The sequence below is a fragment of the Neolamprologus brichardi genome, chromosome 7 (assembly GCF_056152115.1).
Source record: "Neolamprologus brichardi isolate AB-2024 chromosome 7, ASM5615211v1, whole genome shotgun sequence".
Classification (NCBI taxonomy): domain Eukaryota; kingdom Metazoa; phylum Chordata; class Actinopteri; order Cichliformes; family Cichlidae; genus Neolamprologus; species Neolamprologus brichardi.
The window spans coordinates 42,360,884-42,375,763 of NC_142110.1; the positions used below are offsets into that span (position 1 = coordinate 42,360,884).

At 40.3% G+C, this 14,880-nt stretch overlaps 1 protein-coding gene across 9 annotated transcripts; it reads left to right on the top strand.

Annotated features, from left to right (window-relative positions):
- si:ch211-282j22.3 (ER degradation-enhancing alpha-mannosidase-like protein 3) lies at positions 1-12,639 on the top strand. Of its 9 annotated transcripts, none has more exons than XM_087843616.1 (21): positions 1-336; positions 907-1,377; positions 1,461-1,506; positions 2,121-2,221; positions 3,425-3,464; positions 3,562-3,674; positions 3,859-4,012; positions 4,165-4,299; positions 4,417-4,522; positions 4,639-4,736; positions 4,847-4,972; positions 5,067-5,150; positions 5,250-5,333; positions 5,521-5,645; positions 5,802-5,967; positions 7,564-7,721; positions 7,813-7,930; positions 8,751-8,924; positions 9,170-9,335; positions 9,458-9,649; positions 10,399-12,639. In XM_087843616.1, exons 2-21 carry the CDS (start codon positions 1,211-1,213, stop codon positions 10,629-10,631), a joined length of 2,586 nt encoding a protein of 861 aa, XP_087699742.1. In that variant the 5' UTR covers positions 1-336; positions 907-1,210; the 3' UTR covers positions 10,632-12,639. The 9 variants fall into 9 exon arrangements, with proteins under 9 accessions (XP_087699742.1, XP_006788791.2, XP_035762852.2 ...); XM_006788728.3 differs by having other exon boundaries at positions 926-1,377; XM_035906959.2 differs by having other exon boundaries at positions 1,015-1,377.
- The last annotated feature ends 2,241 nt before the right edge of the window (positions 12,640-14,880 follow it).

Genomic DNA, 14,880 nt, shown 5'->3' on the forward strand with positions numbered 1-14,880 from the left:
AGCAGGCATTAGGCTGCATTTCCTGGATGGATCTTGGGTGCTTTGTTTTTTAAAAATATAATCTAGATTATATTTTCCACCATGAGCTCTAAGTAATTCCCGTGGAAATGTAAAATCTCATGATTTTTCACTTCCTTCCTTTTGCATGGTGCATCGATCTATTTTTCTGATAAGTGTGAATTTATATAAACGTAAATACATCAAAGTCTTTGGGACGTTACAAAAGGCCTCCTCGCTGACACCGCCTACCTTGTGATATAGGTTATGTTGCTGTTTAGCCCTAATTAAAGCCTTTAAGGAAGATTGCTGTTATAGCAATCTGACCTCTGTTACATGGTGAGTGAAACATAATCTTATTTTTATCCTTCTGAAATCTTAATTATAACCCGATGAACTAGAGGAAATAGAGGTAGGCGAAAGGAAAACAGATGCTCTACGTGGCACCAACTAATCCTGAGAGCTAAACTCGGGGAGAAATTTACCCATTTTCGCCGGGTAGCGACAAAGCCTGTCAGCTCTCTGACAGCTCAGTACTATAGTGACACTTGGAGACGTGTCATCGGCCCTTAAAAAAAGCTGTTTAGCACTCGTTTTCATTTAATACGGCGACTGGAGCATTCGTTCTTAATCCCAGAGTATGTTTTGTCCTGTTTCACTTTTATTTTTTAACGAGCGACCTCATTAGCTCACTAAATAGCTTTGCCGAACTAGCGGCTGGATAGCCGACTAGCAGCAGGGAACCTCCCAGTAGTATCATGGCTAGCGAGAATTAGCCACTCCGTTTCTCTGTGACATCACTTTGGTAACGTCTTAATATTTTTTTTTTCCAGACTACCGCCTTTTAGAAAGAAGTGCACTGCTAAACCTGTTCTGTCTTTCTGCGCTTAACCAGGGCTTTGTGCTTAGTCTCGTTTTTCCTTTACAGGGAAGCTAACGTCACTTGCTGTCCCTTGTTTACATGAACACCGGTCATCTGGGGTGCTCTGAGGGCATGTGATGGTTGTAACAACACAGGATGAACTACAGAGAAACCGGGTTGTAAATACGGACATGGAACTTGGAGGTAGCTAACGTCGGCATCTCAGAGCCATTTCTCTGAGAAGATGACCTGGACTCTAAAGGAGGACAGCTGTGCCAGCTCCACTGTTTGACTTTGTGTGGGCGCTGGACGGAGAGCAGGAGCTTTGTTTGTCCCTGTTAAAAGTTTATCATGATGCAAAGCTACATGAGGACAACTGGAAACAAACAGTGCTGGGAATCGGGCTCTGCTTCTACCACAGGGATGATGTGGAAAACTCTCCTGGTCGTTAGTCTTTTCTGCTGGGGAAAATGTCAAGAGAGCCAGAATATGACACCCGAGGAAAAGGGCGCAATCAGGTGATGAATGTTCACATATAAACAGTGAGTGCGCTTTTGTAAAATTATTAAAAGCATTTAACTTTTGTTTTTCTTCTGTGCAGGGACCAGATTGTTGAAATGTTTGATCACGCTTATGGCAGTTACATGGTAAGGTGTTCGTTACAGCATAATAATTGTAATTACAAGTAAGTTTATGTTTGCTTTTTGCAACAGTCCAGAGAAAAGATGAGTCAGTTGCTTCCAATTGGAAACGTGCATGCAAGCAAGCATGCTGGATTTGGTTGAGGTTGCTGTTAGTAATGCTGGAGAGGGTCAGACTCACCTGTGCCTTTATAGGATGACCAGAGTTGGACAAAGAGGCACGCACGACCTAAAGTGTGTGTGGTAGAAGTAAAAAGGAGATGTCCTTGTGACCTAACATAAATTAATCTAAGTGTATATTTAATATTGGTAGAGCAGCTAATGTTTATCTGATTATTGGATGTAAAAGGGCGATAAAGAGGCAAAATTATCACTAGAAGGAGTTTAAACAAGTACATTCCTTAGTTAAACTGTCAAAGATTTCTTCAACTGAGTCCGCTAATAGTTTGAATATTTAGATGGAAAACTTAAGGGACGTTGTTGAGTGAGAAATAACACTGTATGTGCCAGGTGAAGTGGGAGGTGTATAAGCTATTGATCTCCACCCATCCTTCCTCAATGAAACATTTTATGTGAAATGATAATGAAAGCATGGAGGCAAATGTTTGTTTCTGTTGTAGAAATATGCCTATCCAGCCGATGAGCTGATGCCTCTAAGCTGCAGAGGGAGAGTGCGTGGCCAGGAGCCCAACAGAGGGGACATAGATGACTCCTTGGGGAAGTAAGTAAATCGTTAATTGACATTTGGAGCATGAAAAGCATATACATTTAAATTCCTTCAAGCAGCAGCCAGGCCAAAGTATCGCAGCAAAGGTTTGAGTGTGAGCAGTTTAAGATTAGCAGATAAAAGATGACCTGATTTCCAAATGGCATAAAGTAAGAGATGAGATATTTTTGATATTTTGAGCAAGATTACTTCATCATATCTTATCTGCTGAGGTTTTGAAAGGACAACAAGATAACAGAGAGGGGAAGGGGGGGGGGAGTTTGTCTACCCTGCATGATAAGAACCCTGATAAATCTTCCTGAAGGTCTTTTGCAGTCATAGAACAATTTTGATTTGGCTTTCTAGGAATCCTGTGAGTATTTTTTGCTGTAATTCTTTTGCTTTTCCAGACCACAACTTGACCGTCACTATTCCTGTTGTTTGAGAAAAGAGCTTTGTGGAAACACTTTTACCCCCACTTTACAAATAAAATGAAATTATTTATAAAATGTGTATCACCAATACTTTTCTAAAACTGACTCTGAACAGGATGTAGCTGTACCAAGCTACATGATATCTAGAAGTTATCTGACAGCTAAGATCTCTTTTGTAAACTTTCTTTCACTCCTAAAATCGACAGGGCAAAAGTGATACACTCACCGTGCTTAAAATTCTATGAAAAGTATGTTTAATTTTCAATTTGAAGCCATTTAGAGATCATTTCATCTCCTGCTTGCTGAAGTATTCACAGTAACAGAATTTTTGACAAGGGTGCAAAATGTTTTGCATGCCAAGTCTAATTTGTCTAATGCAGGGGTGTCCAACTCCAGGCCTCAAGGGCTGGTGTCCTGCAGGTTTTACATATCACCCTGGGTCAACACACCTGGTCTAATGCTTCTGAGAATGATTTTGCATCCTTAAAGAAGACAGGAACTATAGTCTTGCCCTGCTATTCTCTTCAAAGATGCCCTAGTATTCAGAGATGCTGAATGAGCCGCCAGTTTAAGCAATAAAACCAACAGGAAGGCATTAAATTGGCATCTTGGAGTGCCATACACAGATCTATGTACAACACGTGTTTTATAATGTAACATTTAGCTTCAGACTCAGCATGAGTCATTACAAATTTAACTGAATCAGTGGAAAGTAGGACACCAGCTATGCTGCACTCTGCTAGCTATCGACATGTCATAATATTCGTTTCCACCATCTTTTTAGGTTTTCTCTCACTCTGATTGACACCCTTGACACCCTGGTGGTGAGTATTTGATTTTTCTCTCATAAAAAAAAACATCATATTGCTTTGCTTGTGTTTTTGAACAATTTTTTCTTTCGCTTGCATTAATTTTAAACAGGTTTTAAACAAGCTTGATGAGTTTGAGGAGGCAGTGAAGAAGGCTGTGAGTGATGTACGCCTCGACAACGATGTGGTGGTGTCAGTGTTTGAGACCAATATCAGAGTTTTAGGGTATGAATCTTATGTATATATAATATATTATACTGCCTTTGTTATTTTCCTCAGATTTGTATTAACGGCTTTATTTGAAGTGCTTTTCTTCTTGGCTCATTATTCCAAATGTAGTATTTTTTGACATCAGTACATCGTTTTATTGTCACTGGAAAGAAATATCCTGAGTATTTCGTCTTCCCAGTGGGCTTTTAGGGGGCCATGTGATGGCTGACCTCCTACGGCAACGTGGGGAGAGGATGCAATGGTATCGTGACGAGCTCCTACATATGGCCAAAGAGCTGGGCCATCGATTACTGCCTGCCTTTAACACCACAAGTGGCCTTCCCTATCCTAAGGTAGTGCTTATTTTATTGTTAAATATCACAAACCTTATTGCAGATTCATTATATGCTATCTAGTTCTTCAAAATTAGGCACTAATAAACGACGAACATGTTCCTCATTTTGCACAGTAACTGATATAAATTTCGCTGTATTTGGCTCACCAGGTAAATCTGCGCTACGGTGTCCTAAACCCACTTTCCCGGACAGGCACCGAGTCCGACACCTGCACAGCATGTGCAGGAACAATGATCCTGGAATTCGCTGCCCTCAGCAGGCTGTCAGGAAACTCTGTGTTTGAAGTATTACCTTATTCTTCCTTCTTTTTTTTTTTTTCTTTTTTTTACTTTTTCATGTTAGAAATTATAGCTGAAAGTAGTTTTCACCTCAAAGAGTTTAAGCATGTAATACTTTTAAAGGAACATGCAAGGAAAGCTCTGGATGTCCTCTGGGAGAGGCGACAGAGGGGAAGTGACTTGGTGGGGACTGTCATCAATATCCACAATGGAGAATGGGTCCGGAGGGGTGAGGCAGTTTAAACACAAAGATACACAAACATCGACAGCACTGGAATCATGCAGCTTCTCACACAAGCGGCGGAAATCGAGCCTTACTGAGTCTTGTCACTTCTGTGTTTGCAGACAGTGGAGTTGGCGCTGGCATCGATTCATACTACGAATACCTGATGAAGGCGTACATTCTTCTGGGAGACAATGTCTTTCTGGACAGGTTCAACGTTGTAAGCATTCCTTGCTGTAACATCATTGTCTCACACAGCCTGTCATATTATAGTGTTTGAGCTGAAAACACTACAGTAATTATTTGTGTTTCTTGGTTTTTCCTCTACAGCACTACAGTGCCATTATGAAGTACATCAGTCAGCCTCCCCTGCTGCTCAATGTACACATGCACAACCCCACAGTGAGTGTGCGAAGCTGGATGGACTCTCTCCTGGCATTCTTCCCTGGCCTGCAGGTCTTAAGATGTGCTCAGTTAATCATATTGACTCTTTTAATAGTGAAAGAGTTTGTTGTTTAAAGTTTCTAAAGTCCTGTTTTTGCTTATATAGGTTTTGCGAGGGGATCTGAAACCAGCCATTGAAACTCATGAAATGCTTTACCAAGTAACCAAACAGCACAAGTTTCTTCCAGAGGTAATGACTCAGTATTTACATTCCTCTGTATCCCAGAACATTTCAGCAGTCAAGAAAAGTGGTACTAACCTCTTTTGTTTTTTGTTCATCTCACTGAAGGCTTTCACTACAGAGTTCAGAGTTCATTGGGGTCAACACCTACTGAGACCAGAGTTTGCAGAAAGCACCTACTACCTCTATAAGGTAACCCTGTATATTTAATCTCTGTCACTACCAGTGTTGCTGATTAAATATATTGCATTTTCTTTGGTTGTAAAGGTTCAACTTTGTTAAAAGTTGGCTAATTTATACAAGTATTTTATTCCTTTTAAGGATATGAAGAGCTTATCCTGTAGGACATGTAGGTAAGATTATATTTTGATGTCTGCAGGCCACTGGCGACCCCTACTACCTCAGAGTGGGACAATCCATAGTGGAAAAGCTTAATGCCTATGCCAGAGTGCCTTGCGGGTTTGCTGCTGTGCAAGATGTCCGCACAGGGACACATGAAGACAGGTACTGTGTGAGGTGAACTCTGTTCCGAACATTTAAAAACTGAAAAGTGTAACCTAAGTGTAACCTTAAGCATCAGAAACAGATGTGACCATTTTTTTTTTCCTTCTTCTGATTTTTTTTTCTTTCTTCTATATATGTGGGCTTTTCTGTGTTTAGGATGGACTCGTTCTTTCTGGCTGAGATGTTTAAATACCTGTACCTAATGTTTTCTGAGAAGAGTCACCTGCCAATTGATATGGACGGCTACATTTTCACTACAGAGGCTCACCTCCTGCCTATATCTCTCTCCACCACTCAGCCACCTTGTCCAGGAAACGATACGGTGAGAGCGCTCACTTTGTCACAAACACCAGTGCAAATGTTATCTTCCTCTATTTTCTATACAAGCTTGTGTATACCAACCACTCTGTTAGGTCCACCTGTCAAATTGCTTTTTAACATGGATATCTAATCAGGCAATCACATGTCAACAACTCAATTCATTAAAGCTGTGTCCACAAAGGGAAGTGCCCATTGGAAATGCTTTTGAAGCTGACATCTGGTTGCTTGTGGATATTCCCGGCTCCAGTTGCCTACGTGACCCTCTTAATATCTTCACCACCGGGTACTCGTACTCTTGTCTATAGTCAACACGTTGCTGAGAATCACTTCCAGGGTTGTATGCAGATTTAGTCACGTAGACCTGTTCTCGACTGTCTTCTTGAACTCAAATGGAGCAAGGTTGTACCCACCTTCTGATGGCTGCTTCCAGCAGGATAACACACCATGTCACAAAGCTCAGATCACCTGAAACTGGAATGAGTTCACGGTTTTCAAAACTCCTCCGAAGTCACCAGATCTCAATCAAAAGCACCTCTGGGATGTCGTGGAACCAGAGATTTGCATCATTGATGTTGTTAAATCCTCCCAATTCTTTTGATCTTTGGGCTGAAGGAAGGACAATACTTGGTGTATAAATGCTCAATCAACAATCTTTTATTCCATACAATTCAACACTTTATGAGCATAAACCATCCGGAGGGGAGATGAGCGCGGGAGGGTGTCCGCCTGATCTCGAAGTGTCTGAGCGTTCCTCAGATTCTTATAGCTTCCGCCCCCCTCTCCACCTAGTCATAAAACCTAAACATTCACATTCTTTCTCTCTCTCAGTGAGCCTAAGTTATGACCTTGGCTTCCTGTGCAGTATGTTCTGTTCTTTTCTAATCAGACAAATAAGGCGATGACTCTCTGAAAAGAGTATTTCTTATACCTCAGCAGTATAATGCATCATAAAACAATATCATTCATTCACAATAGATCAGCAGTCTAATGTAATACAAATCAGTTTAATAACTGTAATAGTTATCACCTTCTTCTAAGTCAGGAGAATAATGCAAACTAAAACTACATAATTTCACAATCTTTAATTAGGGGTCTAACGTGGCATAAGATAATATAATAATCTCACAATATGCAGACAATGGATCTGTTGTAATTGTGTGATACTATCATGTCAATTTGGCCCCAGACCTCTGAGAAAAGTTTCCAGCAACTAATTGAATCAGTGCCATGAAGAATTGAGGCAAAAAGGAGGTCAAAAACAGTGCTACTTGGTTTGTTTGTATGTCTCACATTAGCACTGTCAAATTTTTACTAAATCTGACAGTGCTAATACTGATATTGTGATAACAGATATTTGAAGAAAATGAAGATGGCAGCATGCCACCAGTCTAATTTATCTCAAACTTTGTTTTGTTTTTTAGTACAAAGGTTTGGGTTTGTAATAGAGAAGGAAGTTGATCTTAATTTAGTGAATATTGTAATTATTGTAAGTCTCACTTATATGACAGTGCTGTATATTTAGAAGTTAACAGCAAAACTCACTGGCATAGTTGTATAGTAGGTACATACTTATTTAAAGGTGTGTCTTGTTCTCCAGGAGACTGTTCGTATTTCTCAAGAAGAAGATCTGTTTACACACTCCTGTCCCAGCACTGAGACGTTATTCCCAAACAACCCGTCATTTGCCAAAACCATCAGGGACGGCTACAAGTACCTCACTGGGGTGGGACGAGCCTTCCACCCTTTACCCATCAGGTGTGTACAGCTGCAAGAGACTTTTGATTCCAGAGTAAATTCTCTGGTGGATTTGTGAAGTTGTTTACCTGACTGCCTTCATACTTCGCAGGGAAATTGAACTTCCACTCCATGATAATGGCATGGAGCCAGTGGAGTTCTTTAAAAGCATGGGCATTTCTCTCACTCCACTGAACGAAGCCAATATGGGAGACACTGGAAGGCTTAAGGTATACACTGATTACTTTGCAATCCAAATATGAACTGAAATGATGAGTTCAGGGTCAAAAATACGTCCGAAAATATACAATTACATGTAATTTTTTAATACTCCACAGCCATTTTTTATACAATACTTCTTTTCAATATTTAATGCCATTGGTAAAACAAATTAAATTCAGATTGATTTAGTTTATTATTGTAAATGAATTAGTGCTCCAGCTGCAGTATTTTCATACTCCACCAGGAGGCACTGTCCAAACTCTGTGGATCAACGAGTATATTTTCTTCCATTATAGTTATCTAGTTTGTTATACTTGTCTTATAACGGTCCACTCTTTTAAAGCAAAATCTGCCTGAGATTTAGTTTAAATGTGAAGTTATGTATTTTAATGGTCAAACCCACTGATTCCCAAAGTATGTGCCAGTTGTATAGGTACTGCAACCTAATTAAAAATGGTAATAGGAGGTGGTTAGGTTGTGTTATTACTCATTACACTGACCTAAATTTACTGCTCTTGTGATGATGTTTGTGTACCAGTGGCAGTTGAGTCACACTACTTAACACTTTGCATATGACTGGGTAGCATTAGCAATTTATAGCCAACAGTCTGTGTTGTTTGTGTGTGCGTGTGTTTTTTTTTTCTTAATGAAATGTTCAGGGAAATCAGAAAAATGTCTTCTATTTTGATTAGAGTGAAGATTGAAGATTGGGTGGTGCCACATGGGTATTTCTTGTTATTAAGTGTGCTGCAGCACTCTTGACTTTGGGAATGGCTGACCTGACAAGCTCTTGTTTTCAATTGGGTCTCTAAATATTGATGTCTGCAGGAGCATAAAGGAGTTTACCGGGTAAAACTTGTAGCAGAATTGAGCCAGGCACCAGAGGAGGAGGTGGTGGTGCCTCATGTCGTTCAGCTCATATCCCCCCCATTTCTGGGAAGGACCGTCCTCACTGCAGGACCTGCCAAATTTGGGATGGACCTCACCAAGCAGGAGCATGGGGTGAGATAACACACCACATGGTATCGGTGTCAAAGCTAGTGTAGCTTTCAGGAACAAACACAGAAACATGTGTTTCATTACAACAATGTGTTTGAATATATTACAATCTGACATAATTGATATAATATGAACTACTAATTAAAATTAATCATTTATGTATGCATTTTTGTTCTCTTGGTCTTGTTTAGTTCTTTTCTCTAACGTGCAAAAACAAAATCACATTAAAACAAACTCTTATGCTGCAGGTGAAGGGAAGCATAGTGAAAGCTTCCCCCTACACTGCGTGTGGACCCATAGACAATGCAGCGGGCCTAAAAGGTCACATCGCTCTGGCACTAAGAGGTGACTGCATGTTTGCTGCAAAGGCTCGTTGGCTACAGAAGGCAGGAGCCATAGGAGCTATTTTCATAGGTGAGAGTCATTACCAGTGACCAGTTGAGCTGAAATCATTTGCTCGTATAGTATTTCTCAAAGTTTAGAATGAGTGGACTTCAAAGATGTTCATGAGCTCAGCATACGCCTTTGTTCCTCAGACCACCGTGAAGGAAGCAACAGCGAGGAAACCCCTCTCTTCCAGATGGTTGGAGATGGCGACTCCACTGAAGACATCACCCTGCCTTTAGTCTTCCTGTTCAGCCGTGAGGGTGCTGTGCTCACAGCTGCCCTGGAGAAACATCACAATGTGGATGTGCTGCTGCTGCCCAAAGAGAGGCAGCTCGGACGTGGTGAGGAAGATTAGATTAGATATAATATGTTTATGGTATTGTCAGCAAATCCCATGAACAGTTAAAAAATGACATTATAGTTTGGTTGGTCTTTTTTTTTTTTTTGTAAAGGTTAGGAAGAAAATTAGATAGCGTTGTTTTCAGAATTCATGCAGTGAAGAGTAGTAAAGATAATGCTGGGTGTATGAGCTCTGTGATGTGACTCACCAATGTGTTAACAATAGACGTGAATGACATTTGGGAAAAAAGTGTCTGCCTCACAGAAAATACTTACTATCATCTGTCACTTACCATTTTTATTGATTTTATATATTTAATGTTTGTTGAAAGATGAAAAATATAGAATATCACCAGATATATGCTTGATCAAATAGTGTCTAAAAGACACTGTAAAGGTTAGGAAGGCCTTTGTGCTTCTGTCCTTTAATCAATGTTTTAACTACACAGGATAGGTTGTGCGTCATGGTTCCTCTGACATAATACAGAAATCAAACTTTATGTAGCATACAACAATGTATTTTCTTGTGGATTTGACATAGCTGTTGGTCCCAAATTGACCCAGAACATATAGCTATCATCATTTTATTATTGTTTTACTTGGTAGCAAAGTGCAGATATTAATTCAGGGTAATATAAAAATGGAATTGAAGTTGAGGACAAAATGAAATGATATGGAAAAACTTAGTTTGTGCTGCAGATGTGAGCTCTTCTCCTGTTTACGTGTGCCGTTGTCTGTCCTCGTACTACAGATAAAATGGAGAAACACGTCAGCATGAACCTAAAACTCCGCCTGGCAGAGGAGGGGGAGATGGAGGGGGGAGCAGCTAGCGGGCGCACCCTGGAGTTTGTCTTGGAGAATGACGAGGTGCTTCTTAAGGACGAGGGAGTAGAAGAACTGAGAGAAAAACAGCAGTCAGAACAGCAGCAGTCATGCACAGAGGACAGTGACAGGACTCAACCCTCTCAAATCCCAGACTCTTAATGTCGGACCAAACACAAATCCATGAGCTGTGCTGATCCTGAACTTTGCTGCCACTGGTATCTTGTCAGGTTCTGGATAGAGTGTGCCTCAGAGCCCCTCACTGCCCTACAGCACAGGGAGCCCTCACTGACACAACTGGCATGTTTACGCCTGTCTTGAAGGGTCTATATTTACCTTTCAGTCAAAGATTTGTAGATTCTGTTCCATGTGGTACAGGAAATGGTGGTTGAGGTGTGGCTTCTGATCTCATGAGACTAAACTTAGTAATATAAATCTAAAAGGATAGGCTGTTAATGTGTAAACCTAAACCTAACCTGTAGTTTTTGCTCCTGTGGGCCCATATGAAGTACATCCAGAGGAAACTGTAGATAAGGGTCCAAAAATGTCCTCAGCTACGGTTGTTATGCAATGCAGTGCATTTTTAGTGTATATTGCACCTTTTCACTTTAACAAGTACTGTTTAGGCATTCATTGATAGAGAGTAGAATATTACATGGCCAGTAGATGGTGTTAGCTACCAAAGCTTCTCGGTAGTGTAATGCTGGCTGTTGAAGAACAGGAAGTTGGGTTAATTTAAAAACTATTTTCTTTCTTACTGGAAATCACTTCAGGGAATTTTAAGAGTGAATACAGTTTGCATTGATGAAGTGTGCGTGTGTGTGCGTGCGTGTGTGTGCGTGTGTGTGCGTGCATGCCTGTGCGTGCTCTGCTTTTTTTGCTATTATGTGAGCAGTGTCTGTGACTGTGTGTGTGTGTGTGTGTATGTGTAATGACTAAAAAAACCCTTGAAGGCATCTCGGTTAAAACGTCATAAGACAAAAATGTATCCGTCTTTACAAATTCAGAAAGTCGGTACGATTTACCGTCATGAATCTTTTAAAGTTCAGCTTTCTAACCCAAAAATAGCCACACGGTTAAGTTGTAACTCACGTTTTCTTAGAAACACTGAAACTGTGATCAGAGGTGGTTTTCTTGCAAGCAGACACCCCTGGTTTCAGGTGCAGCGTCGAGGATTGTTCAGGCTGCTTTGCACTTTGAGACTTGTGGAAAATTGGAAAAAAAAAGAATCATCCTATTATTACGTTTGTTTACGGTCAAATGTAATAACTCATTATGGTTATTTTTCATTGGGTTTTCACTGTCTAACAATTGATTGTTTGTATCTTCCTTTAAATGCCATTTTTTTTTGCAATGCTCCTTTCAAAACACTGCAAATTGTCACGTTTATGAACAAGTAGATTGGGTGAAATTTTGGTGAGGTTTTTGGATAATCTAACATTTACCAGAGCGGAAAAGGCAAACTGAATCCTACACATTTATGCCAGCGTGTGACTGAAATCTATAGTGGATGCATTTTGCCTAAATTTACAAGCTGGGGTTCTGACTCTCACACACTCCTTGCATACTCACCTGTTTTACAGCATTAGGTTTACTTGTTATAACTTTGGATTAAAACTCAAAACACTGCATAACTATTTCATCCACACTAATAGTAGTTTGCTTGATTTTTAACTTTTGTGTAACATGGAAATGTGAGCTGTCATTTGTTCCTTACCTAACTGTACAGTGCACCCTTTCCTGATGCTGCTGAGCTAATTTGAAGTCAGATATTTGTTTGGTCTTTTATAAGGCTGTGCCAACCTGTTTACCTCAGGACTGTGTATGTAAATGTTCATGCAGATAAAAGGACCGTGCACCAAAAAAATGGATCGTTCTTCTTTTAAATGATTTTCATGCTTCTTCTGCCGCTCTGAGGTTTTTGTTGGTCTGTGTCCTGCAGCTCATAAAGTGCCAAAAGAGAGATTATCTGAAATCACTTTCCGGGACGTAAACTTAGACACATTTGTCAGTAAATTAAAAATCATAATTCCTAACCCAACCAACCTTTTTTTTTTCCATTACTCTGCATTTTTATCATCAGTGGCAGTTATGGCTTCCTATGAGGTCATAGGTTAAAGGATGTGGTTGCCGTTTGCCTGTAGTAGGCTTTTGTGATTAATCATCCAGTGTAATCTTTCTGATACTTTATTTCTCACTTCATAATGACGTATTTATCTGGTTAAAGACCTTTTGTATTAGTTTTCCCTTTAAAAGTAGTTTAAAGTAATGTGTGCAGCTGTGTACACAGGTTGGAAATGCAATTTGATTGTAACACATTTCATATTAAGTACACACATCTTTGTAATTTTATGTATTTTTTTTTAATTTATTAGAAATATTGTGCAAGAGCAAAATAACTTCTTTATGTATATATTTTATGTACAGTTTGAGCTCAACACAAAAGACACATAACATCAGTTGCCTCCAAAACCCACATGCATCACATCCGTGCCACAGCACTGCAGCGGGTTGTGAGCTTTTCAAAAAAAAAGAATGTTGTCTGACTACCTTTGTCTGGGAAAAATGAGACAGACCTTGACACGTTTTTGTTCCAGAGGACTACGTGGCAAGAACGATGATGCCTGCGATGACATCAGTTATAATAGTGCTACTGATGCTGTTTCACCCACAAAAAGCCCCGCCATGTAAGGACTCTGGACAGCTTTTAGAATAAAGAGGCTGTAATTGTTGAGTGGTAATCCTAGAGCAATCTAATTTACTGCAAGACAAATGAGATGTTGGGGGGTTTTGTGTGTGTGTGTCACAAAATACAGTATACCACAAATCCATTTGATTACACAGCTTTTTTTTTTAAGTGCGTGTATAGTCATAGTAAAAAGAAAGTACAAGGGTTTTACATATCAGGACAGGAATCTGGTCTTCATCAGACCTTACAGTTAGATAAATACAACCTCATATGAAGTGGAAAACATGACATATTATAGCATCCATCCATCTTTCCACTTTGCTTATCCAATTAAGGGCTGTAGGGGGCTGGAGCCTATCCCCTCTGGGGTGAGAGGTGGAGTACATCCTGAACCGGTCACTAGTCTGTCACATGGCTAACGCAGAGATAACCATTCACACTCCCATTCACACCTATGGGCAATTTAGCTTCCCCAATTAACCTCACTCCACTAACTGCATGTTCTTGTACTGTGGGAGGAAGCAGAGTACCTGGAGAGAACCCACGTAGACCCAAGGAGAACATGCTGCCCTGATATAAGACACGTGTCATTATTTATTTTATAACAGTTAAGCCATAATGCAGAAGCAGTGTAAAATTAGGTCAACCCAAACTGCTTTTATAGGAATTATGAGGGTGAGGAGCAGCCTGACCCAGACTCGCACCAGCTGTGAAATACGCTGGCAGAGAGGTAATGATCTGGGCTTCTTTTACAGCCACAGGACCCAGACACCTCGCAGTCACTACTCTAGATTCTAGAGTCGATTGTGAGGCCTTCTGACCGGCAGCTGAAGCTTGGTCAGTATTGATCACACAGCAGGAAAATGTTCCCAAGCAAATCTACAACAGAATGGCTGAAAAAGAAAAGAATCAAGGTGTTGCTGTGGCCCAGTCAAAGCCCAGGCCTCAGCCTGACTGAAACACTGTGGCGGGAATTGAGCTCTACATAAATGAAACCGTGAAGCAAATTTTATATGAAAGAGTGGGTGAAAACTTCTCCACAGAGAAAACCATTACTTCATATGTCATGGGTACTATGTGTGTAATGCCATGTTCGCCTGTTCATTTCAGGTTGCACTTACTTAACTTTAAGAGCTGCTAAAGACTAGATAATTTTTTTTATTATGTCCTGATATGTAAAACATTTGAACTGACAGAGGGTGTAGGCGATACGCTCTCTTTCTTTTTGTACAGGAAGACTGTGAGACACTAGTAGTCCGGTTTGAGGACTTACTTTGATCCGGACAGCTAAAGATCCTTGCTGACCTAAATTCCACTCTTTGTTTGGCAATGGTCTTTCAGCACTAAGCAAGCAAACAGGCTCCAGCTGCTATTCGCCATTTGGTCTGTGTTTGGGAAATAACAATAATGGCTTTGGCAGACAGGAGGGACAACAATGGAAAAAAGAGGCCTATTTATGTTTGTCTATTCGATGTCTATCTATACATCTTAAAAATACAACTGGAGATCATTTGACCCCCACCTGCTGCTACCTGTTGCTCCTCAGCTGTCTCCCTTTGCAGCTATCTGCATTTGGATAATATCTGTACTGCTAGGAAGAGGAAAAAATTGATAAACAAGAATAATAATAATAAAAAATAGCAATGCGTAGACTATGACTGTGAACAGTTATCCGCATTAAAATAAGACTAGGAGTTTTGCATGAATACACGACTCTATCCA